The following is a 20,575-nucleotide window of genomic DNA, read 5'->3' as shown; positions in this document are numbered from 1 at the left end:
CCGTCAAAGCCATTAGTCGGGGCTCGTTTGCCAGAAGAAGCCATTACGCATTAGTTTCTTTATTTTTATTATTTCATGAATTGAGTATTTATTTCTTAGAAAAAGAAGATAATATATATTTAGCTTTGTACCATTTTATGTTTTATGTAGCACTCTCAGGAATTGATGTTGAAAAAAAAATTTCATGCGTACTGTTTATTACACAAATCTTTAGAAAACAATATGAACAAATGCACAAATTTTAGGAATTCCTCGAGTGACTTAGGGCAAGTCTCAAAAACCTAACAGTTTACCCTAAGTTTTCGCTACCAATAGCAGCCAGATTCAGAGATCCACTTAGGGCTCTAAAGTACCTCTATACCTTAAGGTTTCAGGGCCCAGTTGTTACGTAATTAAATATTAACCTAAAAATTAATTATTAAAAGAAATTGTAATCATGACGTCATAATTTGATCGAATTTGGTGACGTCATAAATCGTATAATCGCTATAATATAAACAATACGTGTCAAATCTTTCCCAAATTTGAACCAAAGATGCATCTAACTGAAATGTAACTTTTTGAAAAAAAAATTTTGGAAAAATTTGATGACGTCTGCAAAAAATAGCATTTTTCGACTTTTTGCATTTTTTGCTGACGTCATCAAAATCTTCAAAAAAAATTTCATTGAAAAGTTCGACACCATTAAGATGCGTCTTTGGTCCAAATTTGACAAAGATTTGACATGTACTTATAGAGTTAGAGCTAATTTACGATTTATGACGTCATAGTTTGACGACGTCACAATTCACACTTTCTTTAATAATTCATTTTTAGGTTAATATTTAATTACGTAACACCGGGTCCTGAAACTTTAAGGTATAGGTCATCTAAAAATCCATAAGTGAATCCTTGAGAATGGATGCTATTGGTCGCGGATTCGGGATTTGTGATTTTTAAAAATCTAGACACGCCCTAACTCACCCCAGTCATTATATGCACCACTGCAATGACTTCACAAAATTATGCAACTTTTCTGTTTTGTTCCACCCAATACGTGACTTTTTCTATTGTTTAAGTGACGTATTGCGCGGAAAATAAAAGTTCTCAGAAGACTCTCCAGTGGTGCATATCATGAATAGCTCAGCGCACACACAGTTTTCTCAGAAACACATTTTTTTAGACAGAAGACATTCCATAGTGAAATTTATGATGAAAGAAAAACAAGTTCAGAAAAAAAATCACTAAACATTGACTCTAGCCCCCAGGTCCATCTGAAAAAAATTAGGTGACCCCTAACATGGTTAGCCCCCCCCCTATCCACAGGCAAAAATCAGGTGCCAATCGCTGCCCGACCTTTTAGCCCCCCCCCCTGAGGCCAGGGGGGTTCCAGCCATGATCACAAGATTCGCAGTATTTTGAGTTTTGATCCGTTTTAAGTTTTAATTAAAAAAAGAGTATAGTATGATATTCTTTTGAGCAGCGGATTGATAGCATCCACCTCTATTACATAACTAGTGGGCACTATAGAATCCCTTTCGCTTTGCGAACACGAAACTCGTTCTCCGTGCGTAACCCCTTTTACGATTGATTGAAACTTTACTAATTAGAAAAGTATCAGTTGCCATTTATGTTCACTGTTTGAAATATGGCATGTTAGCCTCAAAAGGCCATGCCGTTGCTATTCCCTCAAATTTAAAGATTTTCACCAAATTACCTCAATTACCCTCTGAAATAGGCATTCTTTTGATCAAGAGTGGTAATGATAGCTCACAAGCCTACATGGCTTCAAGACAGAGAATACAAGAGGCACTTAACGGTTTAATCTTTGGTTATCCAATATTTGGTTTAGATAATCCTCAACCTGGTTATACCCAATATCAGGGTAGAGATCATATATCTGGTAGAATTTTAAAGGGAAAATATTTTTTGTATGAGCCTAATTCGTATTATTTTGATGTTAATATTGACAATGACCGTCTCCTAAATATTCCTGAGCATCATGGAATTATTGAAGGTCTTCCTATTGTTTCTAAGGGTAATAGTGCTACAGAAAACTCTGAGGAAGACAGAGGCCCAGCCCCTGGCCAGTTTGAAAAACTTGCTGTAGATGAAGAATTGACAACTTCTTCTGGATTTGCAGCCCAACTTAAAAATTCTGATGCTGATGAGAACATTAAAAATGCATTACGTTCATTCCTTGGGGAGAATACTAATATTGAAGAATTGTTTGCAGGAGGTGGTGTAGCAGATGTTGGGAAACTATATGAAAACAATAGAAGAGATAAACCTATTCCAGAACTCTCGACAGAAGAATTTTTTACCATGTGCTATCCCCATATATTTATTAATGGGTCATGTGATTATACCATCAAGGCTGCACGGAATTTGAAATTTGAGGAATGGATAGAGCATATCTATTATTGTAAAGATAACAGAGCGCCTGTACACAGATTCCTAAAATTTCATCTTATGAATATTAATTTGCGTCAAAAGGCTTTAAATCAATGAAGTTTTTGTGTTAATCAACAAATAAATGAAAAACATCTAACAAGGGATGAATTACTATATCTATGGGGGCTAACCTTGTTGACACAGCCCCATATTGGCGAGAGAGAAAACATGAGTTGGATTCTCTTTGTTTCTTTATGTTAAAAGAAAACAATGTTTATCCGACTTACTTTGATACCAATAGTTGTGCAGAGCACCATTGGGTGCCTCTACACAATCTTTTGATCAAATACCTTTCCCAAATAAATGGAGAACCAGAAAATGATATGAGAGCTAAATTCAATAGTGATTCTAGGTTCCGCCACCAAGCCATTTTGCAGAATCAACATATTATTACAACATATTTTGATGTGAGACATAACAATTATAAAGAAACAGTGTTAAAGGAGTTGTTCCAATATGATGAGTGTTGAAGTAGATATGAATTTGCTAAATCACGTGGACAAATTCATTCACACTCCTTATATTTCCCTAACTCGCACTATAATATTGCCAAAGCAATATTAGCACAAGATGAAAATGATCCATGAGTTAATATTGCTAAGGATCTAGAAAGATGGTTGCAAACAAATGAATTGAATGAAGAAAATGTCTTCTCACCTCAATTTGTTTCTATGCATCCAGCTGGAGGTCAGGAAAAAAACTTTGATGATAAACCATCAGAATGGATTCCAAACAAAGAAAATTGGCCTCAACCTCATGGAACGTTATCTAACATTGACAAAGATATATTAAAAAAATGCCTGCTATGTCAAGGAAACCAAGAGGAACTTAAATCTTTTCATATCAATGTAGTTAACAAGGTTTTGTTACATTCATGTAGTTCATATTGTCTCAGACGTAAAACTATTACCACCAAAGAAAAAAATCCAAATGGTCAACCGATTGAGGAAGTCATTAGATATTGTAGACATCATTTTGGTAAGTTTGATGAGGAAATTAAAACATCCATGGGAAAAGAAACAAATCCTTTCACTCCTAGACTAACTAAAGGTGAAATACAAAGATATGAAGGGAGAAATGATCATCCTCGGATGGTTCAGCACATATTGCTTAGATCATTATCTTGGCTTGCCCAATGTGATACCCAAACCCTTGTAACAGATGATTTGTTAGCCTTGATAAAGTACATTACAGGATACTGTTGTAAAGGTAATTCTAGTACCGAGGAGCTCCTTGGTATCTACAAACAAATTCTCAACAAAGCAGACCCAACAATATCACTACAGTCAGTAGCTCAAAGGTTGATTTTGAAAACAGTTGGGAATGTTGATACCCCATCGTCAGCTGCTAACTTCATAAATGTTAAAGGTAAATTATATAATTGTAGTCGGAGATTTAAGAGAATTGGACTGAGTGGATTTAGACTATTTGACCCAAAGGCCAAAAATGATGAGGTCACTAAACAGAACACCTTAGACAAATTTCTTAGTGATACCAGAAGAGAACAAAATCCTAACATTAGTTTGTTTGACTGGGCAAAAAAGTGTGATTGTCCCAAAAGAACATCGTGTGGAATAGACCATGTTCCTGTGTTTACAGGCTGTCAACGCTTTTGGATTTGGCCAACAGGTGAAGTCTTTTCAAGAGAGCTTTTGATGACATTTCATCCTGGTACTTGGAGAAATGTTGAAGATCTGAAAAATGGCTTTGAAACATACACCGAATCCTTTGCTCATTTCTTAGATACAGATTATTGTCCAGAGTCTGTTAGAATGATGTTGCAGTTTGCTAAAACTACGCTTTAACTCTTTAACTCTCATATTGAATTGAAATGCCAAAATGCGGGAAATAAAATCAGCGCACTTAGACGCACCCGCCCCTTTCTTCCTCTGAAAACGGCAAAGGCTTTATGCCACGCCTATATATTCTCAAACTTTAACTATTGTCCACTAATCTGGATGAATTTTCTAAAACACAACAATAAGCAAATTCAGAAAATTCAACGTAGAGCATTGGCTGTAGTTCATCAAGATCACGAATCTAGTTTATCTCAATTATTGATTATATCTAAAACAGTATATTTTCACATCAAATTCATTCTTAAAATCCTTGAAGAAATCTATAAAACTTTGAAAAAACAAAATCCCTCATTTCTAGCAAGACTTTTTACTATGAAAACTTCTGGCTTCAATCTAAGACGAGGAGAACAGCTTATGCTACCTCCAGTAAACACTGTCAAGTTCGGTTTGCAATCTTCGAGTTTTGTCGGCTCTTTAATCTGGGATCGTCTCCCAAAGGATTTGAAAAGCTCTGCAACATTTAATACTTTTAGGGGAAAGCTAAAAATGCTTCCAGAGAGTTTTTGTACTTTTCCATTATGTAAATTGTGGTAAATAGCTATTTTTATGAAAGTTGGACTTTATCACTGAACGGCCAAGGCTGTAACTATTTAGGTCACTAGGTCAGGGTTTAGCCTAGAAATCTAAGCTAGTTTGATTCAGTCACTTGGATAAATCTGATGGTTAAGTTGTGACTGAATAACTAGCTTAGGGACAGTAAACTCGGTAGCTTATCAACTGACAACAACAACAATTCAAATTTCGCGGCGAGGGATAACGTAAACTCACATAATTTGCATAATTATTCGTCGTTGACTTAATAAATCACACCAAACACAGAACATAATATCAAAACATTCTTTAGAATTTTTTTATTTTGTCTTTTTTTCTATCTTCTGATTGGCTCTTATTGCCCCCGCAGGAGCGCAGGGACGAGGAGGCACTCATAGTTTCACGCATAGATATTGGACTGGAATCTCGAAATTTTGTTGTTTGTGTTTTGTCGCGCAAGCATCCCCGTAGTTAGTCTCTTCCGTAAATGTTCGGTTTTTTTCCGGGACGGCAGTTGCTAGCCTAAAAACTTTCTCTTTTTTATAGCAGGCGCCGCGGGCATTTTACTCAGCTTTCGACAGTACGTTCTATTCCGCTTGTAAAGTTTTGCCCGATTGGTCAACATGCAGGAAATGGAATGGAGAAGTTTCTGGAAGTTCTTTTTAATTCAAGTTCTCTCCTCCTGCAGTCAAAACGCATTTACTTTTGACTTTGGGATTAAACAAGATATATACATATACCAATCAGTGAATTTGCTGACAGTCAAATTGCAATCTGTCTCCTGTCTTAGACATTCAGATTGATTCATTTTTCGACCCAAACAGTTTGTCCCGGACGTTCAAACTGCCACAGTTCTGAGAGGAAACTCAGGACTGGGATAAACACTGTCAAACCCAGTTTGAGTAGCACCCTCAAGCTGATTGAAAGTAAATCAAAGAGTAAAGGAATTACAGTAACTTAATTCATAATTTGTTTGAAACAAGGTCACTACTGATTGCAATAAAAAGGGAAAAAGACTTGGTATTAATAGGCTGAAAGGGGCTTAAATTGTGTTCCATGAAAATTTGAAGTAGAATTTGAAGTAGCACTTGAAAATCTATTCGAATTGAAAACTTTTTACGGTCATGGAACAGGAGGATTTATTAATTGATTTAGATACAGCATTGAGTGTTGCGCATTTTCAAAATTCATGTAGAACAACTAGGGGTCGTACATATTCTTGCGCTGTTGATTGTTTTCTTGAAATAAGTTATCGCCTGCTTCTTCCTGAAATTAAAGCAAAATTCTCATTTGACGAATTAAGTGAATTCTTTTATTTGCTTATTATAAGTGGTTCGATGGAAATTCCAATTGAAAATGATATCACCAACGTCAAAAGTAATGCGTTTAGACTGCTGGATGAAATTCGAGAACCAATATGGTCAAAAATTATTGAAAATTGTGGTACGTATGCTAGAAGAAATAGTGATGCACAGTTTACAGAGCTTTTTTCAGATAACCTTTTCATGACATTATCAGAAGGAGAGAAAAGATTTTTTGAAACGAGATTTGACGTTCGAGGAATTTGCCCTGTTTGTGATAACGAGAGACATAGTAAGACAGGAATAATTGTTGCACTTCTTACAGACTTGTTATATCCAGAGATTACTATTGACCCAAACAACTGGCCAGATTGTGTGAATAGAGCTCTCGATCCAAGTACAGAAGTTTATTGTAATACTTGTTCTGTAAATATTCCTGCCCAGCATCAATCTGTTGACCTTCCATGTTATTTGTTGATAGAATTTAGTTCTACAATTCACAACAGTTGTACATTTTTTGATCAAATTACCGTGAAAGGAGATACTTATAGATTACAAGCCGTTGTTAGAAATCTAGGTTTTCACTTTGCATGCGGTGTATTTATCGAGAACAAATGGATTTACATTGATGATTTGAACCCTGAAAAATTAATTTTTGAAAATCTTAATGCAATGTTTTCAGAAATGGATAAAGGATGGTTTTTTGCTTTTTATAAAAAAACTGATGAGGAAACAGACTTTGTGGTGCATGATGCAACTGCTAATGTCACAGCAAATTTTAATCCAGAAGAAGTCATCTTTAAGAAAAATATTCAGACTGATGAAATCAAGAAAGAATATCCAAATCGAAAGAGAAAATTTGTCAACTATGAAGGACTTTGTAATAGTAATAGTAATAATAAAAAAGTAAAGCTTGATGATTTATTCAAAAAAATTGACAAAAGGATACACATTGATCCTTCAAAACAAAACCAGAAGCCAAAAATTGGACATGAAAATAGAAAGGCAAAGTATGACCCTTTGAAACGTAAAGAGCGACATCAAAATTCTTATGACCCTCACAAACAAAAAGCAGAGTACAATCTCATAAAACGTAAAGCAAAATACGATCCCATAAAACGTAAAGCAGAATACGACCCCGCAAAATATAAAGCAGAATACGACCCCACAAAACGTAAAGAACAGCATCAAAAATCATACAACCCTGAAAAACGAAAGGCAAAATATGACTCTCAGAAGCTGAAAGAAAAACATTGTTCTAAAAAACAAGATAAAGGATTAAATTCCCAAGAAACCGAAATTGATCACAACATGAGTAAAAACATGAAAGATTTTCAGAAATCTATAAAGTTTTCAATTGTTCAATGTCAAACATGTTTTGAATCCTGGCCAATAAAAATTACATCAAAAGTAAACTCAGTCAATGATTACATTTGTACACGTTGCAAAAGAGACAAAGGTACTCCCAAAAAATTCAGTTCTGAGAATAATATGAAACCAAGTCAAGTACCAGAAGCACTGAAAGGTCTCACGCAAATCGAAGAAATGCTTATTGCTAGAGCTTTTCCTGTAATGCAAGTGTATACCCGACCAAGAGGAGGTCAGAGAGCTTATAAAGGTCACGTTTTAAATTTGCCTCATAATGTTCAAAAAATTGCAGATGTCCTACCACGAGAGCCCAGCGACATTCCTATAATGATTTTTAAAATAAATGGGAAAAATAATACGTCAAAAGAACTTGTCGTTAGACGCGAAAAGATTTTACAGGCGTTATTATGGCTGACAGGAAAAAATGAACAAGGTGAACCTAATAATTTTCTATATAGTGAAATCAATATAGATATGGAAAGGCTACAAAAGCTGCCTGAAAATGGATTTGTTGACTTACCAGACTTGCACGTACAAATGAATGAGAAAAATGATATTGAGAGCGGCGAAGAAAATGAAAGTGACAACGAAAATGAAGATGTCAGTGAAAATGAAGAATTACCAGATTTAGGTCCAGTTAATGATGATAACGATGAACGTGTTTTTGATGAAAACACTGAAATGAAAAGTTTCTTACCATCTAAACTAAAGAAAGCAAAGGAAGCTGACTTAACAAAAAGTGAAATTTTGAATACAAAAACTGAAGTTGATATAGGAAGTACTCCACTTAGTGAATTCAATACACCCTACTTAGCAAGTCTTGCATTTCCAACATTGTTTCCAGACACAAAAGGTGACCCAACTAATCCTGCAATCATAAGGGAAATAGCAAAAAGTGAAACAGAGAGTTTTGCTGAAAAATTGAAACATTTAATCAAATTTGCCGAAATTGATGACAAAGGAAAATGGTTTTATAGATTTGCATCTCATCCAAGATTTTCCTTTTGGGGCTTCAATATGCTGTATAGAAAAAGATTGATTAGTCAAGGAAATTTTTTTATCAAGCAAAATCCAGGTGAAGCTAATTTGAGCATTGAAGATTTACAAGATCTTGTTAGGGATAATGATCACTACGTAGTAATGAAAAAACTACAAAGATACTCGAAGAATGTAACAGGTACGAATGCCTATTGGTGTGATGTCAAGGAAAAATTAAAAGCCACGATAACACAAATGGGCACGCCAACTATATTTTGGACATTGAGTATGGCTGATTTTCACTGGCCAGACATTCATGATTTATTTTCTTCAAATGACGAATCTGAATCTGCTGATTTTAGACAAAACATTGTTGATAATCCTCATATAGTAGATTGGCTCTTCACTGAACGAGTAAAAAGTTTTGTAAAACATTGGTTATATGAATCTTTAAATGCAGAATGGCATTGGTATAGGTTTGAATTTGCTGTTATGCGTGGTTCTATACATTGTCACGGTTTAGCAAAATTGAAAGATGATCCGGGAATATGTGAGTTGACTGAGAAGGCTCTGCAAGGTTTTTTGGCTCAACAAACTTTATCAAATCAAACAGAGATTGACCTTGAAAATAATACTCTTTTAAATCTTGCTGTAATCGAGGGAAACAATGCTGAAAGGCAAATCTGTGATTATGTAGATTCTTTAATGACAGCTATGAATCCAATTGAAGGACCTGTTGATGAATGGGAAAAGCCAAATGTTCATCCATGCAAAAAAAGACTTGAGGATATACCTGAAGAGGATTTAGAACAAGATTACATAGATCTAGCAAATAGCGTGCAACGGCATACAAAATGTAGTTCAGCCTATTGTTTAAGAACTAAGAATGACAAACAGGAATGTCGTTTTAAATTTCCTTTTGAATGCTGCGAGAAAACACATTTAACCTTTGAAAAAGTAAAATTGAAGAGAGGCAGTGAAAAGTATGTTCCAAACATTGTTCTGAAAAGAAATGATTCTAGAATGAATAGACATCAACAGCTTCAATTACAATCATGGAGGGCTAATTGCGATATACAAATTATCCTTGACCACAATGCTTGCTTGAATTATATTGCCAAGTATGCATCAAAAGCAGAAAAGATATCTGATGTCGCAAAAGAAGCATTTACATCTGTCATTGGTAATCTTTCAGGAAAGGAAACTTCTGGTAATATTTTTCGAAAACTGATTATCAAATCTGTCGGTGAAAGAGACTTTAGTGCTCAAGAAGTAATGCATCAAATTATGTCTTTGAAACTACATTGCTCTTCATTTGATGTTGTAAGTTGCTCTCTTGAGGGATCAAGACAAATGAAAATTGACAATGATGGCGTTGAAACCAAAACCTCTTTCTTAGATGATTATGCTTCCAGATATGTTTATGAAGACAATGAGATTAGGCAAAGTAACCTCATAGATTTTGTTTCGAACTGGAAAATAGGTGCTAAAGACAAAAAGATTCAAAAGAGGAAAAAGGCAGTTGTTGTTCGTACTTTTCCAAATTATAGTCCAAACCCAAAGAGTGACAGTTATCCTTTATTTTGTAAATTCCAATTGATCAAGTACAAACCATGGAATGATTCTGTAGACAGTCTCTGGGAAGGTTACAAGCAACAAATGAGACATATTGCCAGAAATGGAAAGAATTCATTAACAGCTCTTTAGGAAGAGAATTAGTTCCAATTGGAGAATGGCATTACATCAATGCAAACAATTTGAATATCAGGTCGAAGATGAGGAAAATATAGAGGAAGAAAGTGAAAATATTTTTTTACGTGAAGATTGGATGGATATAGCTGACCTGAATTCCATGCCCAATAATGTTTCTTCAGAAAATCAAGAGTATTGGACTGATTCTTTTGATTCTTATACTCAAGAGCAAATTAATGCAATGCCCTTTTGGATTGAAGAAAAGAAAAAGACTTTTGAAAACGAAAATCTCATAGATTATAGTCAATATCAGGTAGAAAACTTAAATGAAGAACAGCTCCAAGCTTACAATATTGTACATAACATGCCCAAAATACCAATGCAGACTCTTTACAAATGATAATTACTGGGATTGCAGGGAGTGGAAAGTCATATTTAATCAATTGCATTAAAAAACTCCTTGGCAAAAAGTGTTTATTGACATCTTATTTTGGTATTGCTGCCTTTAATATTAATGGAAGAACATTGCACAGCACTCTCAAATTGCCAATTCGAAGCAAGTTAAAGCATGAACTCAAAGGAAAGTCACTTGACAATTTACAAACTGACCTTAAAGACATAGAGTATATTATTATTGATGAATTCTCTGTAGTAGGCCAAAGATTGCTAGGCTGGATAGATAGTCGCTGTCGTCAAGCAACAGGAAAATTAGAAACTTTGTTTGGTGGAATATCTATTATATTAGTAGGAGATGTTGCACAGTTACCACCAGTCATGGATGATGTATTGTACCATTCTTTTCCAAAAAATGAAATTGCAGTTGCAGGTTATCTGGCCTATTGTTGTTTCAGAACTGTCGTAAAACTTAAAGCAAATATGAGATCTGCTGGTGAGGATGAGTCACAAAAGAAATTTAGAAAAGCTTTGAAAAATTTGAGAAATGGAAAATCAACAATGGAAGACTGGAATTTTTTCTTGACCAGACAACCTGAAAAAAACCCTGTTGACTATAATAAATACATCAGGCTATCCTTTGCAAATGAAGTTGTCAGAGAACATAATGGGAAAATGTTGGATTCTTTACAATCACCCATTGCAGTCATTAAAGCAAAAAATACTCCACCAAGTGCATCAAAATCATCCTCAGAAGAATTTGGTTTAGCAAATGAAGTTTTCCTTGCCAAAGGTGCCAAAGTAATGCTTACAAGAAACTTGTGGTCAGATGTGGGACTTTGTAACGGAAGTTTAGGCATTGTCAAAGACATAATATTCCAAAGAAACCACTTGCCACCTGCGCTTCCTATAGCTGTTATAGTAAAATTTGATAGATATACAGGGCCAAGTTTTTTGATGACGAAGATAATTGTGTTCCAATTGTGCCTATTATAGAAACTTCATCTGAAGATAACGTACAGAAAGAAAGAATGCAAATACCTTTGAAACTTGCATGGTCGATAACTATTCATAAATCTCAAGGTCTTACATTGGATAAAGTTGTAGTGGATTTGGGAAAGAAAGAAAGCATGGATGGTTTAACTTATGTTGCATTATCACGTGTGAAAAAGCTAAATGACATGGTAATTGAATCATTTCCATTCGAAAGAATCAATAAATTGAGTGACGGTAAAAGATTCAAATTTAGAGTACGCGAGAAGAGAAGCAGACTAGAAGAATTAGCAGCACGAAACAAGCCTTTAGAAGTAATTAGATGGAATAATTTAGTATATGTCATGTCAAAATCATTGCACGGGGGGGGGGTCAGGGCAGGAAGGGTATTTTGCAAAAAGCAATATTTTCTTTCTTTTCTCTTTATTTTCTCTTCCTTTGAAATACATTCTTATCCAACGAGTGAAATTATTTAGTACTTTTATCATGAAAAAATTGATGAATTTAGATAAGAAAGATTTCAAAACTGGTCCAACTACAGGGTGTCCTATAAAAAATTCCCCAGAACAATAGATGAAAACATTCTTTTGTTAAGAGGAATTTTTCATGGGATACTCTGTACTTTAAATATCTTGATCATGAGTAGAAGCCTTGCCTAGACTTTTAAATCCTACATTTTTATATTATTTTTTTTTTTAGTTGTTTTATCCTAACTATAGAATATTATATGTTTTGTAATACATGATTTTTTTATATCTTTATAATAAATTTGAAGGATATTATATTTTTATACAGAATTATTGAAATTACGTATTATTTATGACTTGTACAAATTTTATTTGATTGATTGAATTTACATTTATTACTTCCAAGTTCCAAGTTGATTACAATAATGTGAATGTGAATTGATGTTTAATCTTTACCACAGAACAATAATGAACAATGATAAAAATGATAATAGTAGAACAATGAATGAATATGGACAAAAGTGATTATTTTTGGTGGTTGAATTGGCAACAAAATTCCGCTGTAACGAAAATTATTCGACAATCGTCATTCAGCATACTCCACTCCCAACAACAATGCTTAAAAATCCTGTATTATGGAACTTTGACAGTAAGTACAAATAATTTTAATTTTCATTATGTACTTTTATAGGACTTGGTTTTATTAATCTTTTATGTTTAACCTGTGTTCTTGTTGATACTTACCAGTCACTATTTGGGAAATTAAGAAAATTGAGAACTATTTTGAGGAAATTTTAGTACACTCACCATATTATCATCTAATTTCATGTTTTTTATTTTCCATTTAAGCTTATCTTATGAAAGAGGATTCATTTACTTTGACAACGCAATATTGCCTCGTTACTGCTACGATTACCACGTTACGTCATGATTTTCCATCCTTCTACACGATATTGCTGTGTTACAACTGCAAGATAACTGGCATATCAATTTTGTCCATGAGATCCCTTGTCATGGCGTTGGAAAAAGTCCTGGATACGCTATTTCCTGTTAATTCCTGGTTTCTGCTCATCAATATTGCCTCGTTACTGCTACTATTACCACGTTACGTCATATCATTTTCCATCCTTTACACGGCGCTGTTACAGCTTCTAGATTACTGGTAAATCCTTTTAATGTAAACAATTATGGATCACGATATCCTTTGTTAAACCTTGGAAAAACTCTTAAGTACGTTGCTACCTGTCAATTTTTGGTTCCTGCTCGTTATGTTTCTGGCTCATAGCATTTCTTACTTATGCTGTTGGTTCTACTATGGGTCATTTATATTACAAATCGATGGAATATAGTGCATGTCTTTTGAGTGTTTTGTATCTGTAATTGACTCTACCAGGACACTTTTGCTAATGAATATTTTAAGATTCGTATTTTATTATTTGTAAAAGTAATTTACGTTTTTAGAAAAAATATATTTCATTTATGTTAGCTTTATTATCGTTGATATCTCAAAGAAAATGCTTTTGAGAAGAATCATTCGAATTATTCCTATAATCATTTCCAAACTTTCGCTATAAAGCATTAAAAAGCCTTAATAAGCATTAATTAGTCTTTATAAATGCTTATAAATAGGCATCTGTAGCGGGTGGCAGTTAGTGAAAGCTATGGCTAGTTTTAATGGATATAGCTGACCTGAATTCCATGCCCAATAATGTTTCTTCAGAAAATCAAGAGTATTGGACTGATTCTTTTGATTCTTATACTCAAGAGCAAATTAATGCAATGCCCTTTTGGATTGAAGAAAAGAAAAAGACTTTTGAAAACGAAAATCTCATAGATTATAGTCAATATCAGGTAGAAAACTTGAATGAAGAACAGCTCCAAGCTTACAATATTGTACATAACCATGCCCAAAATACCAATGCAGACTCTTTACAAATGATAATTACTGGGATTGCAGGGAGTGGAAAGTCATATTTAATCAATTGCATTAAAAAACTCCTTGACAAAAAGTGTTTATTGACATCTTATTTTGGTATTGCTGCCTTTAATATTAATGAAGAACATTGCACAGCACTCTCAACTGCCAATTCGAAGCAAGTTAAAGCATGAACTCAAAGGAAAGTCACTTGACAATTTACAAACTGACCTTAAAGACATAGAGTATATTATTATTGATGAATCTCTGTAGTAGGCCAAAGATTGCTAGGCTGGATAGATAGTCGCTGTCGTCAAGCAACAGGAAAATTAGAAACTTTGTTTGGTGGAATATCTATTATATTAGTAGGAGATGTTGCACAGTTACCACCAGTCATGGATGATGTATTGTACCATTCTTTTCCAAAAAATGAAATTGCAGTTGCAGGTTATCTGGCCTATTGTTGTTTCAGAACTGTCGTAAAACTTAAAGCAAATATGAGATCTGCTGGTGAGGATGATCACAAAAGAAATTTAAAAGCTTTGAAAAATTTGAGAAATGGAAAATCAACATGGAAGACTGGAATTTTTCTTGACCAGACACCTGAAAAAAACCCTGTTGACTATAATAAATACATCAGGCTATCCTTTGCAAATGAATTGTCAGAGAACATAATGGGAAAATGTTGGATTCTTTACAATCACCCATTGCAGTCATTAAAGCAAAAAATACTCCACCAAGTGCATCAAAGTCATCCTCAGAAGAATTGGGTTTAGCAAATGAAGTTTTCTTGCCAAAGGTGCCAAAGTATGCTTACAAGAAACTTGTGGTCAGATGTGGGGACTTTGTAACGGAAGTTTAGGCATTGTCAAAGACATAATATTCCAAAGAAACCACTTGCCACCGCGCTTCCTATAGCTGTTATAGTAAAATTTGATAGATATACAGGGCCAAGTTTTTTTGATGACGAAGATAATTGTGTTCCAATTGTGCCTATTATAGAAACTTCATCTGAAGATAACGTACAGAAGAAAGAATGCAAATACCTTTGAAACTTGCATGGTCGATAACTATTCATAAATCTCAAGGTCTTACATTGGATAAAGTTGTAGTGGATTTGGGAAAGAAAGAAAGCATGGATGGTTTAACTTATGTTGCATTATCACGTGTGAAAAAGCTAAATGACATGGTAATTGAATCATTTCCATTCGAAAGAATCAATAAATTGAGTGACGGTAAAAGATTCAAATTTAGAGTACGCGAAGAAAGCAGACTAGAAGAATTAGCAGCACGAAACAAGCCTTAGAAGTATTAGATGGAATAATTTAGTATATGTCATGTCAAATCATTGCACGGGGGGGGCTCAGGGCAAAAAGGGTATTTGCAAAAAGCAATATTTTCTTTTCTTTTCTCCTTTATTTTCTCTTCCTTTGAAATACATTCTTATCCAACGAGTGAAATTATTTAGTACTTTTTATCATGAAAAAATTGATGAATTTAAGATAAGAAAGATTTCAAAACTGGTCCAACTACAGAATGTACTATAAAAAATTCCCCAGAACAATAGATGAAAACATTCTTTTGTTTTAAGAGGAATTTTTCATGGGATACTCTGTACTTTAAATATCTTGATCATGAGTAGAAGCCTTGCCTAGACTTTTCAAATCCTTACATTATTTTTTTTATATTTTATTTTTTATTTTTTTAGTTGTTTATCCTAACTTATAGAATATTATATTGTTTTGTAATACATGAATTTTTTTATATCTTTATAATAAATTTGAAGGATATTATATTTTTATACAGAATTATTGAAATTACGTATTATTTATGACTTTGTACAAATTTTATTTGATTGATTGAATTTACATTTATTACTTCCAAGTTCTAAGTTGATTACAATAATGTGAATGTGAATTGATGTTTAATCTTTATCACAGAACAATAATGAACAATGATAAAAATGATAATAGTAGAACAATGAATGAATATGGACAAAAGTGATTATTTTTGGTGATTGAATTGGCAACAAAATTCCGCTGTAACGAAAATTATTCGACAATCGTCATTCAGCATACTCCACTCCCAACAACAATGCTTAAAAATCCTGTATTATGGAACTTTGACAGTAAGTACAAATAATTTTAATTTTCATTATGTACTTTTATAGGACTTGGTTTTATTAATCTTTTATGTTTAACCTGTGTTCTTGTTGATACTTACCAGGCACTATTTGGGAAATTAAGAAAATTGAGAACTATTTTAAGGAAATTTTAGTACACTCACCATATTATCATCTAATTTCATGTTTTTTATTTTCCATCTAAGCTTATCTTATGAAAGAGGATTCATTTACTTTGACAACGCAATATTGCCTCGTTACTGCTACGATTACCACGTTACGTCATGATTTTCCATACTTCTACACGATATTGCTGTGTTACAACTGCAAGATAACTGGCATATCAATTTTGTCCATGAGATCCCTTGTCATGGCGTTTGGAAAAAGTCCTGGATACCTATTTCCTGTTAATTCCTGTTTCTGCTCATCAATATTGCCTCGTTACTGCTACTATTACCACGTTACGTCATATCATTTTCCATCCTTTACACGGCGCTGTTACAGCTTCTAGATTACTGGTAAATCCTTTTAATGTAAACAATTATGGATCACGATATCCTTTGTTAAACCTTGGAAAAACTCTTAAGTACGTTGCTACCTGTCAATTTTTGGTTCCTGCTCGTTATGTTTCTGGCTCATAGCATTTCTTACTTATGCTGTTTGGTTCTACTATGGGTCATTTATATTACAAATCGATTGGAATTTAGTTGCATATCTTTTGAGTGTTTTGGTATCTGTAATTGACTCTACCTGGACACTTTTGCTAATGAATATTTTAAGATTCGTATTTTATTATTCGTAAAAGTAATTCACGTTTTTAGAAAAAAATATATTTCATTTATGTTAGCTTTATTATCGTTGATATCTCAAAGAAAATGCTTTTGAGAAGAATCATTCGAATTATTCCTATAATCATTTCCAAACTTTCGCTATAAATCATTAAAAGGCTTTAATAAGCATTAATTAGGCTTTATAAATGCTTATAAATAGGCATCTGTAGCGGGTGGCAGTTAGTGAAAGCTATGGCTAGTTGTAAGATTAGATAAACAAACTCTCCGTCTTACAGTTTATGTGCTCCTTTTGTAAAATATAAAATGAAATTCTATTGTAAAGTGTGCCGATGGAGAGTGAAGGAAAAATTTGTTCATTTTTTTCAAAAAGTTATGTTCGTGTTTTATGGAAAAGTCAACAAGAGACAAATTCGTTTCTTGAGTGATAATTTTGTGATTTGACATAAAAGTATTTTGTATGATTTTAACAAAGCTCATCATAAAAATAACCTTCAACAAAATAAATAAAAATTACTTTAGACTAGCAGGCTGCTAAAATACCGTATACAAAACAATGTAATCAATCCCCCCCAAAAAAAACATTTTCTTGAGTCTTGAATTCGTATAGCTGTCACTGACAATAAGCACCGACAATTTTATGTTCTTCGAAAATGAAAGATGTCACTGTCTGTAAAATCGAGCATAAAGTCTCAAATTCATAAAACAACAAGAAACCACAACCAGTCAAAAACCAAGAACTGTCTATCATATATCCAGTATAATACAATATCATGTCATTCAATCCAATCAGAATACAGAACTACAGCATAGGATCTGTACAATTACTCTCTCTTGTATATTGCCACATACGATAGTCAATGTTCAATCACAAATCCTTACTTTATTATTTGCCATTCTGGAAACAAGCAACTTTTGCTGTCTTTACGACGAATAGCATTCCGTAAATATAAACAATCTTTAAAGCGCCGAAAACGCTACATTGCCATAAGCCGTGTGTCCTAGCCTTGTGAATACGGGCTTAGTTAACTAGGCTAGTCAGGGTTCCCAAACGTTGTCATTTTCATAATTTTCATAATATTTGTCAAATACTAAAAAAATTCATAATTTTTCATATCTTGAATTTATTGTTTCAGAAAACTAACTCTAATGAAATTATGGAGTGTATTGAGCATAATATCTATGATTATATTTAGATTAGTGTTAAGTTATTTTAGTTATTACTATGAGCGTCATTTATTCCTTAAAAATACTATCTAAATGTTTACACTATTTGGTAGTGAAATTTTCCATTCAACAATAAAGTCATTGAATATGCTCAATATTTGAGCACACTGAAAAGGAATGACTGAATGTCATTGAATGCTATTGCTAATCTCGCTATAAAGATAACTGATATACTGGGTACCAAGGCAAATCATTTATTTCAAGTGTCTCCAGAGAAGTCGTCCACTGAAATCATGGACATGATAAGACATCAATGGAGAATGTACCAGCGAGAAGAAATTCCTCAATCAATGTACTTGATCACAGACGAAGCTGAAGCTGAAAAAAAGCTAATAGAATCTGAATGCAAGCAAACCAGCTATTGGGAACATGCATTGAGATATTGTGAAATCTTTCCATCTACAAAATCATCAAACGAGAAACACATAAGGGTGGGCGAGTACTGGAATGCTTGGAAAGATCAAAAATGAAGTCCGTAGTATCAAGTACCAACAACTGTTTTCATTAGCCAAAAAAGTCCTCTCCATCAGTCATGGGAATGTTGTGCCAGAACGAGGTTTCTCTATAAACAAAAATATTTGCTATCGATTCGCGGATCAAACCTCAAAGAAGACACCATTGTTGCATTACGCCAGGTGAAAGACGAACTTTGTGCTGTTGGTGGGTTTCAGGGTTTTCAGTAAGTTTTTAGGAAGGTAGGAGACTGAAGGTCAGAGGTTGGCTACTATTTTAGTGATGCAGCTATGTGAGAGTCACCTGAGGGCCTACCATGGTTGGGCCCCGGGGGGCCACTCGATTTCGAAACGTCGATATGTGCCGCGCAAAATCTGTTTTTCAAAATCGTACCCTTACAGTGCGTTGTTACTAAAAGTGGTAACACATGGTAACAGGGGGTAACACTAGGGTAACAGGGGGTAACACATGGGTAACAGGGGTAACACTAGGGTAACAGGGGTAACACATGGTAACAGTTTGAAAATGGTGGCTCTGAGGGGTCGGAAATTTGAAAATTGACTTAACCAATGTTGTTGGTGAATACAATGGTAGAATGAATGATGCTGGTCAATGCAATGATGGAATCGATGTTGCTGGTGAATGCAATGATGGTGTTACTGGTGAATGCAATGATGGAATCAATGGTGCTGGTGAATGTAATGCTGGAATCAATGGTGCTGGTGAATTCAATGTTGGAATCAATGGTGCAGGTGACTGAAATGATGGAATCGATGTTGCTGGTGAATGCAATGATGGTGTTACTGGTGAATGCAATGATGGAATCAATGGTGCTGGTGAATGCAATGGTGGAATCAATGGTGCAGGTGACTGAAATGATGGAATCGACGTTGCTGGTGAATGCAATGATGGTGTTACTGGTGAATGCAATGATGGAATCAATGTTGCTGGTGAATTCAATGGTGGAATCAATGGTGTAGGTGACTGAAATGATGGATTGATACACTAGTATACTCAGGGCTTACTTCATACTGTTTGTACATAAAATTTATTGTTAAAGTTCTATTTCAATGATCTTATAGATTATTTAAGTCATCAAAAAAATCAAATAAAAATTTCCAGTAACATCGATTCCATCATTTCAGTCACCTGCACCATTGATTCCACCATTGCATTCACCAGCACCATTGATTCCATCATTGCATTCACCAGTAACACCATCATTGCATTCACCAGTAACATCGATTCCATCTTTCAGTCACCTGCACCATTGATTCCAACATTGAATTCACCAGCACCATTGATTCCAGCATTACATTCACCAGCACCATTGATTCCATCATTGCATTCACCAGTAACACCATCATTGCATTCACCAGTAACATCAATTCCATCATTTCAGTCACCTGCACCATTGATTCCACCATTGCATTCACCAGCACCATTGATTCCATCATTGCATTCACCAGTAACACCATCATTGCATTCACCAGCAACATCGATTCCATCATTTCAGTCACCTGCACCATTGATTCCAACATTGAATTCACCAGCACCATTGATTCCAGCATTACATTCACCAGCAACACCATCATTGCATTGACCAGCATCATTCATTCTATCATTGTATTCACCAACAACATTGGTTAAGTCAATTTTCAAATTTCCGACCCCTCAGAGCCACCATTTTCAAACTGTTACCATGTGTTACCCCTGTTACCCTAGTGTTACCCCTGTTACCCATGTGTTACCCCCTGTTACCCTAGTGTTACCCCCTGTTACCATGTGTTACCACTTTTAGTAACAACGCTTACAGTGCAGTTCAATATGGCTGAAAAGGTACCCTTTCAGTGCATTTTCTCTTGATTTACCCAACCCTTATAGTGCACTATATTTCTCAGTTCTAAATCTGCGTGAAAGAAGAAGCTTGGGAAATTTTCTGTTTCAAAGAAAAACTGAGAAAATTATTCTTGTCAGCTGTAATCATCAGACAATAGAAACATTTTCAAACAAACAAGAAGTAAAAACCTTTCTTTTTAACAATTATTTTGAATT

General features: G+C 34.3%; 1 protein-coding gene and 2 long non-coding RNA genes across 3 annotated transcripts; all 3 read left to right on the top strand.

Moving 5' to 3' along the window:
* Positions 1–11,038: 11,038 nt before the first annotated feature.
* On the top strand, positions 11,039–12,286 carry LOC136798842 (ATP-dependent DNA helicase pif1-like). The gene is made up of 3 exons (XM_067055515.1): positions 11,039–11,348; positions 11,552–11,862; positions 12,248–12,286. The coding sequence occupies exons 1-3, from the start codon at positions 11,039–11,041 to the stop codon at positions 12,284–12,286; spliced, it is 660 nt and encodes a 219-aa protein (XP_066911616.1).
* A 94-nt stretch (positions 12,287–12,380) lies between these two features.
* Positions 12,381–12,950, top strand: LOC136798833 (uncharacterized). The gene is made up of 2 exons (XR_010845439.1): positions 12,381–12,664; positions 12,865–12,950. It is a non-coding gene; the product is annotated as an uncharacterized lncRNA (long non-coding RNA).
* Positions 12,951–15,323: 2,373 nt separating this feature from the next.
* LOC136798832 (uncharacterized) lies at positions 15,324–16,344 on the top strand. Its single transcript, XR_010845438.1, has 2 exons — positions 15,324–16,058; positions 16,259–16,344. It is a non-coding gene; the product is annotated as an uncharacterized lncRNA (long non-coding RNA).
* The last annotated feature ends 4,231 nt before the right edge of the window (positions 16,345–20,575 follow it).

The sequence above is a fragment of the Clytia hemisphaerica genome, unplaced genomic scaffold, assembly GCF_902728285.1.
Source record: "Clytia hemisphaerica strain Z4C2 unplaced genomic scaffold, Clytia hemisphaerica genome assembly, whole genome shotgun sequence".
Lineage (NCBI taxonomy): Eukaryota > Metazoa > Cnidaria > Hydrozoa > Leptothecata > Clytiidae > Clytia > Clytia hemisphaerica.
Note: the sequence above shows the minus strand (reverse complement) of the source record. Positions and strands in the feature narration are given on the sequence as shown.

What these genes read in the sequence shown, in the direction of transcription:
- LOC136798842 (XM_067055515.1), top strand. Translation starts at nt 11,039, where the DNA reads ATGAGATCTGCTGGTGAGGATGAGTCACAAAAGAAATTTAGAAAAGCT. An exon ending in TGAAGTTTTCCTTGCCAAAG is followed by an intron (nt 11,349 to 11,551) that starts GTGCCAAAGTAA and finishes TGCCTATTATAG; the next exon opens with AAACTTCATCTGAAGATAAC. An exon ending in CACGAAACAAGCCTTTAGAA is followed by an intron (nt 11,863 to 12,247) that starts GTAATTAGATGG and finishes TTTTTTTTTTAG; the next exon opens with TTGTTTTATCCTAACTATAG.